The sequence below is a fragment of the Lepus europaeus genome, chromosome 14 (genome assembly GCF_033115175.1).
Source record: "Lepus europaeus isolate LE1 chromosome 14, mLepTim1.pri, whole genome shotgun sequence".
In the NCBI taxonomy this organism is placed as follows: domain Eukaryota; kingdom Metazoa; phylum Chordata; class Mammalia; order Lagomorpha; family Leporidae; genus Lepus; species Lepus europaeus.
In genome coordinates this window covers 69737525-69761407 of record NC_084840.1, presented here as the reverse complement: position 1 = coordinate 69761407, position 23883 = coordinate 69737525, and the positions used below count along the sequence as shown (strand labels likewise).

Sequence of the window (23883 nt, the reverse complement as noted above, 5' to 3'; positions counted from 1 at the left end):
TTCAGAAACATAAACAGCATGAAGAAAAGCTGCAGAACTGGTCCGAATGAGAGGAGACTAAAGAGATGTGAAAATCAAATGCAATGTATGAATAATACTCAGCTGGATCCTGTACTACAGGAGGGAAATGACATACAGGACATTATTGGGGAAATTTTCAACAAGGCAATACTGGTCGTGAATTAGATCAATTTAATTATATGTGATCACTTTATTGTGGCTATGCAAGAGAATATCCTTGGATTTCCAGAACTACAAGCTAAAACATAAATGGCAGAGGGGGAATGACTGATGCAACCAAATCTCAAATGGTTTAACAATTAATGAGATATTTTTCAGAAACAAAACTGAAAAATAAATAACTGATCCTGCTTAAAAAAAAAAAAAAACTGAATTGATTGGTAAGGAGATAGATGTTAGAAACTGACCTGCTTGGAAAAGATACATACTAATGAAAGCTAAAAAGGAAAAGGAAAATTTTGTGGCTCTAGATTTTGCTAATTTCCATCAGAAAGTAACTCATCACTGAGCTGGAAAAGCCTGTATTTTCAGTTAAAATCTCTAACGGCAAACAACTTTGCTATCATATTTTAGTTATCAGAGAGTCAGAACTAAATTTTGCAAAACCAAGTTAACTTTTTAAAGTAACTTTTATTTTTTTAAGTGCAGAATTAACTTCTTGCTAAGGAATCATTTGGGAAGCACAAAGCTGTTTGGGTACTCAGGAGTAGGGTGGGGTTTCTCTCCCGTCCTGTGTTAAGTCCCTTGCATATCCATGTACATATTATACCACAGGTACATAGTATAAAGGTCCCATAAAATTTCTATGGCTGACACCTTTTTTAAAAAGCTACAATGGCTCTATTGTCTCCACATATAGCAACCTGGAGGAGACCATGAGCAACCTGCATGGCAATAAAGACAAACAGTTCCTTATCCACAGGAGTGCCTCTAATGGTACCCAAAGATTTCCCCTGAGCAGTAAGTAAATCCTCTCTTTCATAGCGTCCAGGTTACTTCTGCTACCAGAAACATTTTTTATAACAAAGCATACCAATGAATTACACCTCAGAGGTCCTATTAGAATGGACTGAATCAATCACTCAGCATGTAAACCTAAGTTGTGGCGGTTAAAACAGCAAATTCATGCAGGTTTGAAAATTAAATACAAACTTTGTTGTACCATAATTGTCACAAATAAATATGTTCATAATGCTCTACCAACACTGTACTACCTAGTTCCCCCTCTCTTAAACCAAAACATTTCATCTATATCTACTATCAATGACAATACACAATAATAATAATTCTAAATTCACATCAAAAACTCAATACACATATACATATTTGCTTTTCACAAACATTTTACATTATAATCAAGCAAATCTATTAGCCTCTACCTTGCATCTATTAGAACATAAGGCTGACCAGTGAAGAGATCAAGCTCAGTGCTTCGGGGCAGATGTTGCGACAGGATGGGTTGAGCCAATGCTTACAACACAGGCAGCCTGTACTACAATGTCAGTATGAGTGCAACCCAGCTCTCTGTTAACGTGCTTGGAAGGCAGCACCAGGATGGTCCAAGCACTTGGGTCTCTGCCACCCGTGTGGGAGACCCACATGAAGCTCGTGGCTTCAGCTTGGCCCAGGCCTGGCCATTGTGGCCATCTGGGGAGTGAGCCAACTGATGGAAATGCTCTCTCGTTCTCTGTCACTCTGCCTTTCAAATAAATCATATTAAAAAAAAAAAAAAAAAAAAGGCCTAACAGCTTGCAGTGGCGATGGCAGACTGGAGTAAAGGGAAGAACTGGGAAGATGTTTTCACTCTATTCCTGACTCTTTCTAACCTCCAGTGTTAAGAAGCAAGAATTACTGTCAGTCACCTTGCCTACTTCCAAAAAGGAAAAAAAAGGACCAAAATACTTCTTTAGATAAACTTTGATGAAGAAAGAGTTTAAATTTTTAATGTTAATCTCATACTTCTGGGAAACAAGAAGAATCCTTTACAACAACCTCCAATTCCTTATCATAAGATGCCTAAAATGTGAATTCCTTAGCAGAAAATGCCTAGAAAATGTGACATAGTAAGTTAAGCCTCTGCCTGTGGCACTGGCATCCCATATTGGTGCTGGTTCGAGTCCCAGCTGTTCCTCTTCCGATCTAGCTCCCTGCTAATGGCCTGGGGAAGCAGAGGAGTTGGCCCAAGTATTTGGGCCCCTATACCCATATGAAAAGCCCAGAAGAAGTTCCTGATTCCTGGCTTCAGATCAGTGCAGCTCCAGCCCTTGAAGCCATTTGAAAAGTGAACCAGCAGATGGACGACCTCGTTCTTTCTCTCTGTCTCTACCTCTCTCTGTAACTCTGCCTCACAAATAAATAACACTTTTTAAAAAAATGCCTATTTGTATTTAATGCCAAAAATATATAGCTATCCAAACATTATTAAATTTTTTAAAAAACTCAGGTTGATATTAAGAAATATAACTTACCAAACTCTGCTTTCCATTACATCTTCTGATAAGTGAGAAATACAAATAGAAATCCAGCTTTAAATAAGTTCATGGAAAAGAGATAGGGATTTTTTTTTTCCCAACCAGTACATCAGTTCTAATAGCACAGAACAAAGAAAAGAACTGTAAAAAATCAAACCAAACTCCATTTTTTGAAACGAAAAAGATAAAAGATGAATACTTAAGAAAACTGATTTGACATAATCAAAAGTACTGCAAAAAAAAATCTATGGAAAAACAAACCTTTTTTATTCCATTTTTTTATGAATTCATATATTTCCTTCATAAAAAAAAAGATGTATTTATTTGAGAGGCAGAGTTACAGAGAGAGGGAGAGACAGAGAGAGAGAGAGAGAGATCTTCCATCCACTGGTTCACTCCCCAAATGGCCACAATGGCCAGAGCTGGGCCAATCCGAAGCCAGGAGTCAAGAATGTCTTCTGGGTCTCCCACATGGGTGCAGGGGCCCAAGCACCTGGGCCATCTTCTACTGCTTTCCCAGGCCATAGCAGAGAGCTGGATTGGAAGTAGTAGCCAAGGATTGAACCAGCACCCATATGGGATGTCCATACTCCAGGCAGCAACTTAACTTGCCACAGTTCCAGCCCCTCTTCTAGGGGAAAAAAAAAAAAAAAAAACTATTCATTTTATTTGAAACACAGAGCTACAGAGAAGAAGAGACAGAGAAAGAGTTCTTCCATCCGCTGGCTCACTCCCCAAATGGCCAGAAGTTAGGAGCCAGGAGCTTCTTCTGCTTCTCCCACGTGGATGCAGGGGCCCAAAGACTTGAGCCATCTTCCACTGCTTTCCCAGCCACATTATCAGGGAGCTGGATCAGAAGTGGAGCAGCCGAGACTCAAACCAGCACCCATGTGGGATGCCAGCACCCCAGGTGGCAACCTAACCCACTATGCCATAGTGCCAGCCCCTCATATATTCCTTTCTGAATTTTAATTCCAAAGAGAATGAAACGAGAGCAGTGCACAGTGACTCTGACACAGCTGCCAGATACTGTCAGGTCCTAGTATCCCATAGTTTCCTGGCCTCCCTCCCTTCGCTTCAAGTTTCCTTGCCCTGCTTTTACTGAAATAAACTCACTAAACTGAGGGAGTAGTGAGGCCAGCTCTACAAGGTCCCTGAAGACAAGACCCATGAGGTCATTTATTTTGCCTATAGATAACATCTTGATGCTCCGTCTTGTCTTGGGTTTCTTTTCCAGGAAGTAACCACAACCTGCCTGACTGGAGCCTACTCTGCCATCATCAAAATTCCCCCAAAGAACCTAACATCACTGAGCAACCCAAGGGGGCCACGAGCACTGCAGACCAAGCAGGGACCTGGACAGAAACAGAACACGTGCCTCTCAATCCCAACTTCAAAGTCCTCAAGGAGCCCAGGAACTAAGAGATAGCTGCCTAGCTCCTTTATGCTTTCGCAATATGTATCTACTCACTCCACCACCACCATGTCAACAACTGGCTTACTGTTCTCCGGGCAAGTGGGCCCAGTTTTGGGAATCCAGTAACAATTCCTCCAACCAGTTGGACAGGGGGTAAATAACAAGAACACATAGAGTGAACAGAGAACGTGGGGCTGCATTTGCAACAATTACTCCAGAAAGCAACCAAGACACAAACTCCAACTCTGAGAAACACCAGTAGGCCCCAAATCATGTGGTTTTTCTTAGTTTAGCTTAATATGGGTATACTCTTGTTTGAGCCAATAGATGCGTTCTTATAAGGCAAAATTGGAAACAGTAACATTCTCAAGTACTTAATCATAAATTTTAGAGCTAGAAGAAGGCTTCTCTTTCTAATCTAGTGTAATCTAGTCCAGTCCTCCCATTTATAAGTGAGTAAGGGAGAAGGATGTTAAAGAAATCAAGCTACACACCATCCAAACATGGCTAGTTATCAGTAAAACTCGTGTACGAACCCAAGTCTCTGCAACTGTGGTAACTTGAAGAGTACTGCCACCAGAAAACTTAGTATTTAAGGAGAGAATTTTAAAGAGTTCCCTTAAGAATGCAGATCTTTAAACTAGTATAAAGACATCATTTGGAGCGCATTGGCTAGTACTGTAAGGAAAAATTCTAATAGAAGTTGATTTACATACCAAAGGCATTTATATTACGCAACAGACTGTAGCTCTACAAGAAAACTTGTACTGATAGGCTTACAAAAATTAGGTAAATTACACAGATTTGAACAATAATAGTATTACAATACTACTAGTTTGAAACTTTAAGATATAATTAGTACAAATAATTTAAAAGATCTGCTAAGCATATACTACTATAGTAAACACATTTATGCTAAAAATTTAAGAGACTTCTAATAAAAGGAAACAAGATTTTCACAGAAAATGTTTCACTAACAAATCAATATTTTATAACTAATAAACTATAACTAAGCATGTAAGATTTGGGTCTAAAGGACATATAGGAATGTGAGCAAAGTGTATGAAACAATTTAAACTTGAGCATGATTTTCAGAGTACATTCCAGGGAAGTTTATCTTGCACCACTGTACTAAGAAGGCCAGGCCACACAAATACAGAGAGCTGCAGAAAACAATTTGAGTCAGATTTCTGAACTCATGTATGAAGATGTATACTACAAGCAGGAAGGGCCCACCCCCGTCCCTTTTTCTAATCTAAGACATTCCCCTAATCCTTGCTATAAACGCCTGGGCAAAGTGCTTCCCAGGAAGGCAGTTGCTTTCCCAGAGATACATCTTCCCACTGTCTCCTTACATGTCACAAGTAAATAAAGTCTATCTCCAAGCAACTCCCACTTGAGGTTGATTATGTGGCAATACCTCAAACAGACCCATTTTGTTCACCAACAGCAGAGGTATAGAGGTGTATGTGTGAAGGAAAGAGAAAGACAAACGAACAAGATCCAAACAACTGGTAAATCTGAGCAAAAGGCATTTGGTAATTTAGGGTACTCTTACTTCAATTCAGAATTTAGAAAATTGCAGAGTGGGTGTCTGGCATGGGGATTAAAACCTTACTCTGGGCAGGTGTCCGGCCCAGCACTCAATAGGCCACCTGGAGTGCTAGTCCCACTCTCTTCCAGCTCCGCTCTCAACTCCAGCTTCCTGCCAGGGCATGCACACTGTGGAAGGCAGCAGGTGACAGCCCAAGTAACAGGATCCCTGACACCCATGTGGGACACCTAAATTGCATTCCTGGCACTCAGGTTTGTCCTGGGCCAGTCCTGGCATTTGTTTACTGAACCAGCAGGTGGTAGCTCTCTTTCTGTCTCTTAAATAAAGAAATACAGTTTTTAAAAAAGAATGCTTGAGGTGCCAGCACTGTGGCACAGCAGGTTAAACCACCGCCTGCAGTGCTGGCACCCTATATGGACAGAGGCTCCAGTCTCAGCTGATTCACCTGGGATCCAGCTCCCTCTAATGTGCCTGGGAAAGTATCCAAAGATAGTCCAAGTGCCTGGGACCCTGCCACCCGAAGTGGGAGACCGGGACAACGCTCCCGGCTTCAGCCTGACCCAGCCCGGGCCACTGAAGCAATCTGGGGAGTGAACTAGCAGAGGGATGATCTCTCCCTCTCTCTAACTCTGCCTTTCAAATAAATAAATCTTAAAAAAAAAAAGAAAAAAGAATGCTTGACACTGAAAAATTTAAATTTCTCGAGCATAAGTCTCAATATAACAAAGGAATACTAAATACACTTACAAACACATTTCTTTCAAGATTCCATTATATGACACAGTGTATTTTTCTTAAAAAGACTTCTTATTTATTTATTTAAAAGAGCTACAGAGAAAGCAATCTTTCATCCACTGTTTCACTCCCCAGACAGCCGCCAACAGCCAGGGCTAACCCAAGACAAAGCCAGGAGCCAGGAGCTTCATCTAAGTCTCCCATGTGGGTGCCAGGGGGCCTAAATGTTGGGCCACCTTCTACGGCTTTTCCCAGGCTATTACCAGGGAGCTGGATTGGAAGTAGAGCAGCAGTGACACAAACCAGGGCCCACAAGGGATGCCGGTGTCACAGACAGCAGCTTTACCCACTACACCACAACACCAGCCACAATACGGCTGTATTTAATATTCAGCTCAACTTAAAATTGCTTTTGTTTTAGCCAACTTCTGAGGTATACAGTTATTTCCACAAAACAGGATGTATATCTAAATAGGCTATTTCCTGGTCCCTAGCAGTTCCTGCCAGCAGCCCACCAAGCCCCACGTTGCATGTCAGGACCAGGGTGAGGTGCTGAGAGCCCTTCATCCTGGGAGACGGGGCACCATCTCATCCGTCACGCAATCACGCAATGCTCATTTGTGGGGCACCTGGCGCTAAACCATTCACAGACAACCTGCTTCTGGGTCGGGGTTTTGTACATAGCAGAGCAGCTCCCTAGCTGAGATCTATTGAAAGTCAGCCCTCGACACAAGGGTTTGTAAAATAAACAAATACATATATAGGCTATTTCCTAGAGAGAATTTTTAGCCAATACTCAGTAAAAATCTCCTATTAGTTACTGCAGGATTTTTTTTACCTAAGATTTAGAAGAAACTTTTAGCCACCACTGTGGGACTCAGTAATCTATTCAATCATTTATTTTTTTTTTAATTTTTAATTTAGTAAAAATAAATTTCCAATGTACAGTTTATGGATTACAATGGCTCCCCCTCCACCACAATTTCCCTCCCCCTCACACCCCTCCCATCTCCCGCTCCCTCTCCCATTCCATTCACATCAAGATCCATTTTCAATTATCTTTATATACAGAAGATTGATTTAGTATATATTAAGTAAAGATTTCATCAGTTTGGACCCACACAGAAACACAAAGTGTAGAATACTGTTTCAGTACTAGTTATAGCATTACTTCACATTGGACCCTAATTTAAGGACAGATCCCACAGTGACTCCTATTGTTGACTTAACAATTTGACACTCTTGTTTATGGCGTCAGTAATCTCCCTAGGCTCTAGTCATGAGTTTCCAAGGCTATGGAAGCCTTTTGAGTTTGCCGACTCCGATCTTATTCCGACAGGGTCATAGTCAAAGTGGAAGTTCTCTCCTCCCTTCAGAGAAAAGTACCTCCTTCTTTGATGGCCCGGTTCTTTCCACTGGGATCTCACTCACAGAGATCTTTCATTTAGGTCGTCGTCATCTTCTTCTTTTTTTTTTTTTTTTGTTTTGCCACAGTGTCTTGGCTTTCCATGCCTACCATGCTCTCATGGGCTCTTCAGCCATATCCGAATGCCTTAAGGGCTGATTCTGAGGCCAGAGTGCTCTTTAGGACGTCTGTCATTCTATGAGTCTGCTGTGTATCCCGCTTCCCATGTTGGATCCTTCTCTCCCTTTTTGATTCTATCAGTTAATGTTAGCAGAAACTAGTCTTATTTGTGTGATCCCTTTGACTCTTAGTACTCTTAGTACTATTGGCTGAACTCTGTAATTAACACACAATCATTCTTAGGTGTTTAAAGCTTAACTGAAAAGTGATTCCTATTAAATATAAGAGTGGGAATAAGAGACAGAGGAGATGTACAATTTGGGACATGCTCAATTGGTCTTGACCCAAATGGTGGAGTTAGAAATGTGCCAGGGGATTCCAATACAATCCCATCAGGGTGGCATGTACAGATGCCATCTCACTAGTCCAAGTGATCAATTTTAGTTCACAAATGATCACACTGATAGGTCTAAGAGTCAAAGGGATCAATCATTTATATTACCTGCTCTAACAAATGTTGAAGCAAATTTTCTTCACTCCTGCATGGACTTTTAGTACACTGCTCCAGTGCATGAAGATATCTACTGCTATTCTGTTATACCACATCCCACATTACTCACTGCCAGTAACTTTTCTGCAGCCGAATGAGAAATGCTTCATACCCACATGTGACCTCAAAAAATTCATTCCATTATTTAGGCCGAAGGGCAGGATCAAACACTGCAACCTAACAGATTCACTCTTAAATTGCCCACTTGGAAGAAGACAATTCACATGCAAAAAGACTCCCTTAGGAATAACATCACAGGCCTTGTTACAGAGCAAAACTTTCCTGGTATTGGGGAAATGAAAGAATATTCAAAGAGTGGGAGGGCAGGGACGGAGGGGAAGAATCCTATGTTCCTAAGGTGGTATTTGTGAAATGCAGCAAATTTGTATTCCTTAAATAAAAGGTTTCTGGTAAAAAAAAAAAAAATTAAAAAAAAAGAAAGCAAAGTTAGATTCTTATAACTTTTGCATGATGAATTAACCATAATAATTTTGCAAAGAGAACTTTAACTGCAAATCCCAACAGGATCAGTCCACCCTGACAAAAAGAAAATAAAGTAGCATCTTCATTAATCACTTTTCTTTTTTTTTTTTTCTTGGCTTTTTGAAAACATATTCCACCAAAATAATCATTTTTTAGTTTAACACTTCCTTTTCATATAAACTTCCCTTGTTATTACAAACTCCACTAAAGATCTAAGAGACTGATTTCAAATTAACGACCACACTGCAAGTATAACAACTTTATTTCATCTTTGGTACTATCTCATAAAATAAAATGAATGAATCTGGTAAGTGTGAAATACTGCAGAGTATACACATGTAGGAAAATAAGAACAGTTTATTGAAAACCAAAAGATATTCTGTGGATTGTAACAAACAATCCCCAAATAAAAGACGCAAGAACATAGTAGCATCACCTAAGCACACTTTCTACAAAATACATATTCAACCTCAGAATTTGAAAGGCTAAATATCAGCTAGAATAGAAACTGAAAACATAAGCATTTATAAATTCCATAGGCCTTATAGTTGGGACAACTTATCTACTGGGTCAAGAATGGTCTGGGTAAGCAGAAAAACTGATTCCCTCAGCTTTTGAAGTAGATATCAGAGCCAGATACCTCCAAGCTTCACCAGTTTCTCCCACGTGCTGAACTACTACCAAGTTCTGGGTTTCATGACTTGCAAAGAGCTGAGAAATCCTCATAGGTAAATCCATTCATACACATAAGTATCTAATCTTTTAATCTACAGAGAAATACTAAGGAAAAAAAATTAGTTAACCCATTATTCTCACCCAAATCTTAGATTTGTAAACTCTATCCAAACTTTAATGACATATAATCCTACTGTTTAACCGGATTTCTATTTTCTTTCCCAAAACAGGAATTCTGCATATACTCAGTTCCCACTTTCTAGGGAACTTATAATTCCCTAGGAACTGCTGCATACAGGACTGTTACAATACTCACTAACCTATTAATACAGTGGTCTACTTAGGAACAATTTATTGTGCTAAAGAAAACCATCAGATTGGCAAGAAAAAGAAACTGTAACTCAACATAATTTAAAGGGAACATGAAAAGAAATGAAAATTAAGACAAAGTTAAAAGAAGCAAATACTGCCTGTGTAATCCATCTTTTTAATTGACATCTAACCAAAATGTCAGAATAATTTTTTCAGAGTAAAATCTTATTAAGGTGTTCCCCTAACTGAAATCCTCTAATACTAGCTCCTTAATCCCTAAAGGATACGGTCCAAACTTCCTAGAATATAAATGACCTGGGTCCTGATTTGGCCTCCTCCAGCTTTTCCAATCTCCCTTCCCATTTCTAGAATCCAGGATGTCTACTTAGAAACACCTACGTGAAGTCAGACCTTCATGCTTTTCCCACACTACTCCACCCCCTGGAACACATTATCCTATGCCACCCTCTATACACACACACATTCCCATGAAACAGCTCACATTTCACCTAAAAATAATGACATATAGAATCGTTTTCAATTATTTTAACCACATACTATGAAAATTACTTGGGAACACCCATGGCTCTGCAATATTTAACACCTATTAAGTACCAGGAGCAGTGTTTGGTACAAGGAATAAAATAGTCTTTGCCAGGTCGGCGCCGCGGCTCAGTAGGCTAATCCTCCGCCTTGTGGTGCCGGCACACTGGGTTCTAGTCCCGGTCGGGGCACCAGATTCTGTCCCAGTTGCCCTTCTTCCAGGCCAGCTCTCTGCTATGGCCCGGGAGTGCAGTGGAGGATGGCCCAAGTGCTTGGGTCCTGCACCCCATGGGAGACCAGGAGAAGCACCTGGCTCCTGGCTTCTGATCAGCACGGTGTGCAGGCCACAGTGGCCATTGGAGGGTGAACCAACGGCAAAGGAAGACCTTTCTCTCTGTCTCTCTCTCACTGTCCACTCTGCCTGTCAAAAAAAAAAAAGTCTTTGCCCTTAAAAAACACATAAGCAGATGCTGTATAGTATAATAGCAAGGAACTAGAATGAGGCAAGCAGAGTGCTACACAGAAGTACAGCAGGGCTCACCCGGTACAGAAGTGGTGCACAGATGACAGAGGAGAGCTTTAGGAACTGGGGAACTGAGCAGAAGCTGTAAAAACAGAATCTTAAATATAAAATGAGTCTGGATGCTCTTCTAATACCAGCAGTTAACACACCCCCACCTCTGGCACTGTTCTCCGTTCTTCACAACAAACACAGCAAAATAAGACATAATGTGAAAACAAATCACTAAAGTGACATAGTTATGCCCCTAAAACATGTTAAACATTTCTGTAGATCTAACAGTAACACAAAGCATGAGGCAAGCTGAACCCAAAAGTTGACTGGACTCAGGCCCTTATCAGGAAAAAGAAATAAAACTGTGTCAGATGAAGCAGGGTGGGTAGCCAAGCTCTTTGCTTAAAACCAGTGGCTGAGATGGCAGTCTTCAATTATGAAAGTGATTGAAAAGACTTCTGCTAACTGCATGGAGACTTCAGCTTATAGGAAGGTGCTGACCTAATGCCAGCTGACTCAGTGACTAAATCTGTGATGTTCCCAGTGTCCCCATGGGGCTGGGGCTCTGATCCACCAACACAGACCTGATTCTGATCTGTGATCTCCAAAGCCAGGCAGAGACAACTACAAATCTGCTAGACCAGCAGGGCAAATCACAAAAATAAATACAGAGAGAGACACAGGACAAAGGAGAAAAAAAAAAGCCTCTATTGGAATGTGCCTGCAAATTTACAGAACATTATGAAAACACATTATCAACCATCACAACATAAATTCATTGTAGACAAAATTTTAAATTATCAAATGATCTGAAGAACACGTTAAAATAAGCATTTAAAAGATTCACAAAGAGGTAAAATAATAAAAAAGGGGCCAAAAAACTATAAATAAGCAGAAATGAAAAAAACTGATACAGAGAAGAACCAATTAAAAATATTGCAAATAAAATACAACCACTGTAATTTAAACCTAAGAAATGCCATGAGGTTTACAAGGTATTAACTTCGTAACTGGCAGGGCTGACTTTTCAGGGGCAGCAACACAGAATAAATTTTATCAAACACAAAAGTTCATGAAAGACACTGGACAGGGCACCTGTCTTTAAAAAACTCACATCTACGTAAGTGTAATTTCCAAAATTACAAAATAAAATTTTGGAGGCTAGTTCTGTGGCGTAGAGGGTAAAGCCACCACCTGCAGTGCCAGCATCTCATACGGGCACCGGTTTGAGTCCGGGCTGCTCCACTTAGGATCTATCTCTCTGTTATAGCCTGGGAAAGCAGAGAAAGACAGCCCCAGTCTTTAGGCCCCATGTGGGAAACCCAGAGGCAGCTCCTGGCTTCGAAATGGCCCAGCTCCAGTAGCTGTGGCTATTTGGGGAATGAAACAGTGGATGGAAGACCTCTGGATCGATCAATCAATCGATCGCGCGCTCTCTCTCTCTCTCTCTCTCTCTGCCTTTTGCCTCTCTGTAACTCTGCCTTCCAAATAAATAAACCTTTAAATATATATGTAAATAAAATAAAATTTTGTTAATTTTCCAGATTTAAGCTTTCTCTTATAATTTTCATGAATTCATTATCACCTTCAGTAGTGAGCACTTTACAGTAAACAAATAGTATCACAAAATTTCATATGAATGGAGCAGAAACAACAAAGCTGCTTCTTTCTTAATCTATATTTGAACCCATGTAGCAACCATCCTTGTTTATTCAAGGTGAATCACAAGAGTATACCACTGAAAAATTAAAGATCACTTACAATACTACTCTCAGTAGAACGCACTCAAAGGTTTCAAACAGCTTCATTTCCATTATCAACTGCCTACTTAATTAAACTGATGAGCAAAGCTGCCCTACTTCCTATTAAGGTAAATACAATCAATATAAATATTATGTGAAAAATTTTAAGTCTTCTAACATTATATTCCATTTTGGAAATGTTCACTCAATCCCAAACTTTCCATAATCAGCAAATCTGTATTTCAAAACTGCTGTAAGATACTAGTTTGGGTGAAATTTCAATTCCTTCCTTACCCTCTAAAAATAAACAGTTAACACAAAATAGTAAAATCTCATTCTCCATTAACAAGCAGAAGTAGAAAGGAATGGATAGAAAATATTACATATAAGATGCCTTGATGAACTAAGATAAAATCTGCATCAAATTTGGTTAAGTCCAAAAGAGCCTCCATTCTTTGTTCTATCAAAGACATGAATAAAAACACTGGAATTCTTTTAATTAAATATAAAATTAACCCATGTTACACAATTACTAAATTTCACACAATGAAACCTCTGCTAACTATGGTCACATGCAATGTTCCCTGCTCCTACTTTTAAAGAGTCATCCTCCAATAGGTAGACAACAGAAAATTTTAGGTAACAGAACAAAAATCAACCAAGAAGCTAATGGCAGATTTCATCAACCACATCTACCGTCTTAGAACAACTGGAACTCAGCTCTTTTTTTCCATAGAGACAAGTGCACAGTATTGGGTGACATCAGATTAGAGTCAACCTCGGAAGAAATAACGTAATTCCAATTTGCCCAGTAACACATCTTTTCTTTTTGTAAGCACAACACTGCAAATGCCCCAAGATGACTGAAATGAAACAAAAAAGCATACTCACTCATGACTGGAAATGTCTCCAGACGCTGTCCCAATCAGATATTACAGCAAAATCTATACAAGGTTTCTCAGAGGAATACATGTCCTAGTCAGGAAACAGAGAAAAAAATAGTATTTTAAAAAAATCTACCTTTAAAATAAAGTTCTCTAAATGGAAGTGAGGAAAATAATTTTGCCTCAGAATTTTCCACTACTTCCAGAAGACTCCCTTTTTGTCATTTATTAAATATCAAAGATTACCAATCAGTCTTCAGAACATCACCATTTAATTCACCTTTTCCTTCTGAAACTAGTTACTTCAAAAGTAAATAACATGGGGGCCAGCGCTATGGTATAGCAGGTAAAGCCGCAACCTATTGTGCTGGCATCCCATATGAGCACTGGTTCAAGTCCCAGCTGCTCCACTTCCAATACAGCTCTCTGCTGTGGCCTGGGAAAGTAGTAGAAGATGGCCCAAGTCCTTGGGCCGTTGCACCTGTGTAGGAAACAGGGAGGAAGTTCCTGGCTTCAGGCTTTGGATCAGCTCAGCTCTGGACCTTGTGGCCAACTGGGGAGTGAACCATCAGATGGAAGACCTCTCTCTCTCTCTGCCTCTCCTCTCTGTGTGTAACTCTGACTCTCAAATAAATAAATAAATCTTTAAAAAAAAAAAAAAAGGAAATAACATGGATAAAGTAATTATCACACAGAAACTTATTCATGAGTCTTCTCCACTGCTAAACAAAATCTTAGACAGCACTCCATCCAGGGCAAATACAGCACACACATCTGCTCAGTCTCTTTTGGTGGCATATAAATGACTTATGTAAGTCAGCAAATAAAGACCACTCAAGTTATTGCTAGAGTCGTTCTCTAATAATGGCCATTTTACCTATCATAAAAATACAACAGATCCATTGTGGAAAAAAACATGGTTAACAACAACAAAGTAGAAAGAAAAATGGTCTCACAACACACTAGCCCTACCCAATCCTTTAGGGGTAGGTTTCCTTTTAAGGCATTCTTTTCTAAATATTTTTAAAATATACTTGGTAAATACTTCATGTAAAATTTTGTGTTTGTTCAACGGTTCAAAGTGTAACATATAAAATTCCAAAGGCCGGAGCTGTGGTGTAGCAGGTAAAGCCACCACCTGCAGTGCCAGCACCCCATGTGGGCACCGACTGATTCGAGTCCTGGCTGCTCCACTTCCAATCCAGCTCTCTGCTATGGCCCGGGAGAGCAGTGGAAGATAGCCCAAATCCTCGGGCCCCTGCACCCACATGGGAAGACCTGGAGGAGGCTCCTGGCTCCTGGCTTCAGATCGGATTGGCACAGCTCTAGCCGTTGCAGCCAATTGGGGAGTGAACCAGCAGATGGAAGATCTCTCTCTTTCTGCCTCTCCTTCTCTCTCTGTGTAACTCTGACTTTCAAATAAATAAAATAAATCTTTAAAAAAAAATTCCAGAGATAAATTAAGATCAGGTACAAAATTTACACTTGTATTACTTCATGCTATCTCATGCTTCACAAACTAACAGGCTACTCCTTGTAATCACAAGCAATGATTGTTTTCTTGGGTTTTTTTGTTTGTTTTTTTATTTGTTTGTTTAAGATTTATTTATTTGAAAGTCAGAGCTACAGAGACAAAGAGATCTTCCATTGACTGGTTCGCTTCCCAGATGGCCACAGAGCCAGGGCTGGGCCAGGCTAAAGCCAGGAGCCAGGAACTTCACCCTGGTCTCCCTCGTGGGTAGCACAGGCCCAAACACTTGGGCCATTTTCCACTGCTTTTGCCAGGCCATTAGCAGGAGGTGGGTCAGAAGTGGAGCAGCAAGGACACAAACCAGTGCCCATATGGGATGCCAGAGTCACACACAGCAGCTTTACCTACTCTGCCACAACATCGGCCCAGGTTTCTTTATTTTCTTAACCAATTGAGAAAAGAGAATAATACTAAGACTTCTATTTTTTAATCCAAGTTAAGGCAATGTTGTTTGAAAAAACAATGCTTGCCCCATCTGGACACTTTACTAGTGTAGTATAATATCCACGAGAACTGGACATTTGCAAAGTGAAAACAGACTGCATCAGCATTTGCACGCTCAGCATGGTACACACACTGTAATTAGCAGCAGCATATCATCACTGCACTGCCACGTTATCACCTGACCTCCATCCCACATGCTTGCTAGCAAACGAATTCTATTTCCAGATAACATAATTATCCCAAAGGAAATGAGTTCTATGGGAAATCTAAAACAACATATAATGCGCATGTTCGTTTTAGAATACATGATAAAAATTAACTCAGGATAAGTACACTTTCTTGCTGGTGCTTGATGGAGTCTGTTAGATGTGTTTCCCCTCCCTGGGATCAGAGGTAGAACATGCTGACCTGGCGTGCACTAAATGATGACAAGGAAAGGCGGTCCTGTGTTGCAGATACACAAAATAGATTAAATGCTCACAGATGACCCAGGAGGGCACTGATCTGTGCCTGTCTAATCTCTGACCAAGACTGTTCTCCTTGTTCAAATTTATACCAAAAGAAATTTTACCTTAGATTTAAAACTCCTAAATGGTAATATCAAAGCACCTCATACTACAGAATGCCCTCCTATCCATAACCGTAAGAAGTCTAATAAATACTTTCCAAGGAGTGGAGTTAAGACAGCAAGAGTTTTTTCAGCACTAAAAACAGTAATGTCGTGGAAAGAACGGGGCCATCAAAGAAGGAGGTACCTTTCTCTGAAGGGAGGAGAGAACTTCCACTTTGACTATGACCCTGTCGGAATAAGATCAAAGTCAGCGAACTCTAAAGGCTTCCATAGCCCTGGCAACTCATGACTAGAGCCTAGGGAGATTGCTGACGCCATGAACAGGAGTGTCAAATTGTTAAGTCAGCAACAGGAGTCACTGTGTACTTACGTCTCATGTGGGATCTGTCCTTAATGTGTTGTCTAATGTGCAGTGATGCTATAACTAGTACAGAAACAGTATTTTTACACTTTGTGTTTCTGCGTGGGTACAAACTGATGAGATCTTTACTAATTATATACTGAATTGATCATCTGTATATAAAGATAATTGGAAATGAAAAAAAAAAAACCAACCTGGTGCTAAATTGGAAATGGCATAGAAAATTAATTAATTTTTTAAAAAAATGTTATGTAGGATCTCTGTCTTTAATGTGCTGTATACTCTTATTTAATGCTATAACTAGTACTCCAACAGTATTTTTTTTCACTTTGTGTTGCTATATGGGGGCAAACTGTTGAAATCGTTACCTAATATATACTAAACTGATCTTCTGTATATAAAGAGAATTGAAAATGAATCATGATGTGATTGGAAGGGGAGAGGGAGTGGGAAAGGGGAGGGTTGTGGGTGGGAGGGAAATTTTGGGAGGGGGAAGCCATTGTAACCCATAAGCTGTACTTTGGAAATTTATATTCATTAAATAAAAGTTTAATAAAAAAAAAAAGTAATGTCAAAAACACTAGGAAAATAAACTTATACATATGAACTTATATCTTACCATCTGAGATAATAAATGCATATAAATTTTACAGTTTACAAATGTGCAACAATACATGTATTACAATTAACATAAAATGGCATGGACTAGTTCTTAAAAACAACAATAAACTACTTACAACTTTAGTCATTTAAGATTACTTATGGGAGCCGGCACTGTGGCATAGCAGCTTAAGCCCCTGCCTGCGATGCCGGCATCCCATATGGGTGCCGGTTCAAGACCCGGCTACTCTACTTCTGATCCAGCACCGTGCTAATGTGCCTGGGAAAGCAGTAGAGGATGGCCCAAGAAGAAGAAGCTCCAGACTCCTGGCTTTGAGCCTAGCCCAGGCCAAGCCGTGTGTCCATTTGGGAGTAAAACCAATGGATGGAAGATTTCTCTCTGTCCCTCTTCCTCTTTAACACTTTCAAATAAATAAAAAATAAATCTTAAAAAAAATTATTTATGCTCATCACAGTTTTAAAATGTCGATCCTCCCACCTAATTTCAAAGCAGTCTACCAAACCCTTCAAGCAACAAGGCAGTCCAGTAGCACCCAAGACCAAATGTTCAGATGCCCCTTCTCTTCCCCTAATCCAAGGAAGAAGGTGGGGAGGTGGGGGGGAGGATAGTAGAAGAAGAGGAAGAGGAGGAGAAGAATCCTATTTTCTGGTTTTCATAGCACCCAAGAGAAAAATTAATTTGTCTACATACAATGCATATGTAGGTATAATATATATAAACCCACAATTTCACATATAAGATACATTGGAATATTCCTGTCAAATCTGGTTTGAATCTCATTTCCCAGGCACTGTGGATGTGGGGGTGTAGTCATACACCTTGTTGGAATGTAGGTGGAAGAGAGTTCTGAGAGGGGGTTTTAAGAGCACTGAGTGTGCCCACAGCCTCCTGCACACCCGTGCCCCAGACAGCTGTGGGCCCAGACTGAGTAGACATCTGACACACAACTGAAGCCAGCCAACAGCTTACAGCCAAATCCAGCCAAACTCAGCGGACTACAGACCTGTGATCCAGAAATAGATGTCTGTGGTTGCATGGCGCTGAAAATCTGCACATGTTACACAGCATCACTGCGGCCAAAACTGACTAACGAGAGAAAATATATTAACTTAAGTGCAAAAAAACTACACTTTCAAGTTAAAAAGACGGTATTTTAAAAAGTCTAGGCATTTGTTACTCATAAGAAATCATTAGAACACAGATACCCTGGGACTAAAAGCATTAAAAATGTGGACCAGGTAAACACTAAGCAAAAGAGAGACGTATGGCTATACTCTTTTACACATATGCTGAGATATGTCCAGAAAAATGTCCATAGCAAGGTTTGTAAAAGCACAAACAAAAACTGGAATTCTCATCAGCAAAAGAGTAATTATGTTATCATTACATAATCAAGTATTATGAAGCAGTGAAACAAATGAACCATGGGTAGGCAAATAAAAACATAAATCAACGGATAAAGAAAATGGGGTATATATACACAATGGAGAACTATGCAGTCATAAAAAAGAATGAAGTCCTGTCATTTGCAGCAAAATAGATAGAGCTAGAAGATATCATGTTAAGTGAAATAAGTCAGACACAAAAAGATAAATACCACATGTTCTCCCTCACATCGGAGCTAAAAAAAATACAAATGTTGAATACTAGAGGCTGGAGGGTGGGAGGGATACAGGGAGTTTGATTAAAAAATTAGAGGAAGCTGGGTGTTGTTCATTAATTGTGAGACATGTTATACTAACATGAGATGTTAATAATAGTGAAAACTGTGTGTGGCTTAGAAATTGTGACATCCATATCATACTGATAAAAGATGGTGTCACTAGGGGACTCTGGGTGTGGATTATGTGCGAACTGTACTACTTCTCAATTTTTGTTTTGTAAATTTAAAATTATTCTGGAATAAAGTTTTTAAAAAATTAATAAATCCAAGAGATGACTGATAAATATATGTAATATTTACATACAAACTGATACTACTGACAAACGCCCTAGCATATGTAAACTTAATGAGACCCTGTTTGGAAATAGATTCACATGCAATGCGCTGTCAAAGAGAAGCAAGGGAACACTAGATCCCCACTTTGTGGCTGATGATTTCCTCAAGCCAGCCTCAGGAGAGGATGGGGGAGGGGATTCAGGAGTGCACTGGTAAAGCTCGGTGACTTAAGGAGATGGGATGGACAGCACTGTGCTAGTCCTTACATAACATTAGTCTACTGTATGAAAGTAGTAGTATACAGTTTTGAAAATGAAAAAGCAAAAACTCCCCCAAAAGTTAGGAAGGAAATAATCATGAATAAAAATAACAAATAAATCCAATCACATGTAAAGATTTAAATGCATTTACAATCTTCAAGCCACAATTAAGAGGCAGAAACACTTGTAGTAACTCTCGGAATCCTTAAAAGTAAAAGACAAATACAAATGATGGCCAGTTCCACCATAAATTGCAAGATGGCTTTATGTGAAAAGATACATAATTATATATTATCTACATGTAGAAGCAGCTGGATACCCAAGGAGCTGAATGATTTGTGCTGACGAATCCCAGCTGTCTGACCACAGAGGCTTCTGATCTCACCTTCACAGTTGTATAATCCCAATTCATTTTCTAGCAAATTCCTAGATCCTGTTTTTCTAAACTGCTATTTGTTGAACTATCATCACCATTCCCAGCCCCACAAAAAAAAAAAAAAAAAAAAAAAAAAAAGCTTAAGCAAAGTTCCTTCATTGAAGCTTTATTTGTAATAGCACAAACAATATAAACAGTTTAAACATCCAAGAATAAGCGACTAAATGAATTGTTAATTTACATGTAATGGACTCTCTTATGTCCATTAAATATGTCTCGAAGAAACATGACAATGAATGAATACCCTGCCATGTGTTTTACGCAACTTTCTCAGCAAGAAAGAAGTATCAGAAATGATGCCTCAATCAAAAAAATTTATTTCCTGACTTATAAATCAATAAATGATTAATGTTCTGTTTTTAAATTTAAAATAGAAAATATACAAGCTTATTATTCACTCAGTAATCATTCACCTAGCAGCTTTTCTAGGCCAGGCAGTGTTCTAGGCACTGCCTACAGAGATAAGTCCATCCTATGGACTTGACATTATGATCCCTCTAGTCTCTTCCTCTCTTAATTTAGATTCAAAGTTGACTAGTTCAACTATGTATGTCAGGGAAGTTTCCTAGGTAATATCTTCTCATAATAAAGATTAATTACAGGGGGCTGGCGTTGTTGTAGGCTGGATGTTACCCACAACACCCACATCCCATATGGGCGCTGGTTGAGTCCCGGCTGCTCTACTTCAAATCCAGCTCCCTGCTAATGCGCCCAGGGAAGGCAGCAGAAGGACAGCCCCAAGCACTTTGGCCTCTATCCCCCCACAAGGATGGAATATCTGGCTTCTGGCTTCGGCCTAACCCAGTCCTGGCCATTGCTCATTTGGGGCATGAACCAACAGACAGAAGCTCGCTCGCTCTCTCTTTCTCTCTCTCTCTCTCTCAACCCTGCCTTTCAAATAAATAGAAAAAAAATTTTAATTGTTTATTTATTTGAAAAGCAGAGTTACAGAGAGGCAGAGGCAGAGAGAGAGAGAGACAAAGAGAGGTCTTCCATCCAATGGTTCACTCTCCAATGGCTGCAAAGGCTGGAGCTGCACTGATCTGAAGCCAGGAGCCAAGAACTTCTTCAAGGTCTCCCATGCAGGTTCAGGGGCCCAAGTACATAGGCCATTTCCACTGATTTCCCAGGCCATAGCAGAGAGCTGGATCAGAAGAGGAGCAGCTGGGACTTGAACCTGCACCCATATGGAGTGCTGGCACTGCAGGTGGTGGCTGTACCCGCTCCGCCACAGCACTGGCCCCAGAAAAAATCTTTTTAAAAAGATTTCAGTTAATACTAAAGTTATGATTCATTCACACAAAAGGTTTCACTAATGTACCTTCACAAATCTTGGGCTTTCTATAAATAATGTTCTATCTGCAACTTACACTCTTTAAAACACAATGCTGGGGGGCCGGTGCTGCGGCTCACTTGGCTAATCCTTTGTCTGCGGCGCCGGCACACCGGGTTCTCGTCCCCGTTGGGGCGCCGGATTCTGTCCCGGTTGCTCCTCTTCCAGTCCGGCTCTCTGCTGTGGCCCAAGAAGGCAGTGGAGGATGGCCCAAGTGCTTGGGCCCTGCACCCGCATAGAAGACCAGGAAGAAGCACTTGGCTCCTGGCTCCAGATCAGCACGGCACACCGGCAGCAGCACGCCAGCCGTAGCGGCCATTTGGGAGGTGAAAAGACAGAAGGAAGACCTTTCTCTCTGTCTCTCTAACTCTGCCTGCCAAAAACAAAAAACAAAACAAACAAAAAAAACCCACAATGCTGGGGCAGGAACTGTGGCATAGTGGGTAAAGCTGCCGCCTCCAGTGCCGGCATCCCATATGGGTTCAAGTCCTGGCTGGCTGCTCCTCTTCCAATCCAGCTCTCTAGTATGGCCTGGGAAAGCACTAAAAGATGGCCCAAGTCCTTGGGACCCTGCACCCACGTGGGAGACCTGGAAGAAGCTCCTGGCTCCTAGCTCCTGGCTTTGGACTGGTGCAGCTCGGGCCATTGAGGTCATCTGGGGAATGAACCAGCGGATGGAAGACCTCTCTGCCTCTGCCTCTCTGTAACTCTGTCTTTCAAATAAATAAATAAATCTTTTTTAAAAATTGCTTAATTTCTGAAACTTATTTTCCCAGCATAAGTATAGCAAATCTTCTATCACCACTAGAGTGAAAGGAGGCTTCTTTCTCTTGTTCACTAAATCAATAGTGTACTTCCTGCTAATAAGATCAAAGGCTGTGATGGGCCTGAGAGCAAAGGGAGAAGGCTTTTGGTTTCATTGGTTTGTTTACATGTGTATGTTAATTAAGTGTAAGATAAGGAGGAGGTCTAATTTCCCTGCTACAGGTACAATTTAAGTCAGGTTTCCAGAGAATTTATCAATTGCTAGTAGCTTTACACTGGTCAACATGTCAACTTCTTCTTTACTTGTATCAGTCACACTGTCACCGTTTCGGTTTTTTTCTTTTTGAATCATTAATTTAAATACTTATTTAATCATTGTTTCTTATTTTAAATATTTTATTTATTTATTTGAGAAGTAGAGTTACAGACAGTGAGAGAGAGAGATAGAAAGAAAGGTCTTCCATCCGCTGGTTCACTCCCCAAATGGCCGCCAACAGCCAGAGCGGGGATGATCGGAGCCGGGAGCCAGGAGCTTCTTCCAGGTCTCCCACGCAGGTGCAGGGGCCCAAGTGCTTGGGGCATCTTCTACTGCTTTCCCAGGGCATAGCCGAGAGCTGTATTGGAAGAGCAGGGACTAGAACCTGAGCCCATATGGGATACTGGTGCCACAGGCAGAGGATTAACCTACTGCACTACAGCATCGGCCCTATTTAATCACTATTTAACAAATAAAATACTTGTACCTTTCTCTAGGTACAGTACAATTTTTCAGCTGCTATATGGGCAACTAGCATTTCATGCTTCCTTAAATCTCCTTGTGTTTGGAGCTTACCAGCTCCTCAATTCCAGTTTTTATACAGTATAGAATACATCATTGTGAACTACAGTCAGCCTATTGTGTGCTATGGAAAACCTGAATTTATTGCTTTTGATTGTGTTTTACTACTTGTAACCCAATCTCCCTCAACAGCTCCTCACCACTCCTTAGTCTCTAATTACTGCTATTCTAAGTTCAGATTTACTATATTTTTAACTTCCTCATATGAGAGAGAACATATGGTATTTGTCCATAACTGGCTTATTTCACCTAACATCATGATCTCTAGTCCTACTTATTTTGCTACAGTGAGAAAATGTGATTATTTTACGGTTGATTAATATTCCATTTGTGTGTATGTGTATGTGTATATACATAAAAAAGTGTGTGTATGTGTATATATATATATTCATCCACTGATGGACATGTAGACTGATTCTATATTTTGGCTATTGTGAATAGCACCGCAACATAATACAGGTGTATGTTTTATATGCTTATTACATTTCCTTTCGATACATACCCAGAAGTGGGCTAGCTGAATCATATGGTAGGTCTATTTTAAGTCTTTTAAGGAACCTTCATACTTTACTCCATAATAGCTGTACTAATCTGCATTCCCACCAACAGTATAAAAAGGTTCCCTTTTCTCCACAGCCTCAATAGCATTTGTCTTTTTGATAGTAGTCAATTTAACTGGAATGAAATAATATCTCATCATGGTTTTGATTTGCATTTCTCAGATGGCTAGTGATAACGAGCATTTTTCCATATAAATGTTGGCCATTTGTATTTCTTCCGAGAAATGTTTATTCAGATTGTTTGCCCATTTCTTAACTGCAGTGTTTGGTTTTTTATTATTGAGTTTTCTGAGTTTCTTATAGATTCTGGATATTAATTCTTTGTTGGATGAGTAGTTTGAAAATATTTTCTCTCCTTCTATCACTCTACTAGTTGTTTCCTTTGCTGTGTAGAAGCTTCTTGGTTTGATATAACCCCCTTTGTCTATTTTTGCTTTTGTTGCCTGTACTTTTGGGAGCTTATCCAAAAAATCATTCCCTATGCCAATGTTTTGGAGAATTCTCCCCTATGTTTTTCTCTAGCAGTTTCATAGTTTGGAGTCTTATAATTAGATCTTTCATTCATTTTGAAATGATTTTTATATGGGATAAACTGTAGGTATCAATTCTCAATCTCCTGCATATGGCTATCCAGTTTTAGCTGCACCATTTATTAAAGAGACTGTCCTTAACCTGCTACATGTTTTTGGCATCTTTGTCAAAGATCAGCTGGTTGTAGCCACATGGACTCATTTCTTAAATCTCTATTCTGTTCCACTGATGTATGTGTTCCTTTTTTATGCCAGTATCATGATGT

At 40.0% G+C, this 23883-nt stretch overlaps 1 protein-coding gene across 2 annotated transcripts in view; it reads right to left on the bottom strand.

Annotated features, from left to right (window-relative positions):
- The window catches only part of USP6NL (USP6 N-terminal like), a 198524-nt gene that overhangs the window by 156272 nt on the left and 18369 nt on the right, over nt 1-23883 (bottom strand). For both annotated transcript variants that reach the window (XM_062210917.1, XM_062210916.1), the window contains exon 2: nt 13435-13518. In XM_062210917.1, coding sequence (XP_062066901.1) covers nt 13435-13438 — 4 coding nt within the window. In that variant the 5' untranslated portion in view covers nt 13439-13518. The remainder of the gene's footprint in view (nt 1-13434; nt 13519-23883) is intronic.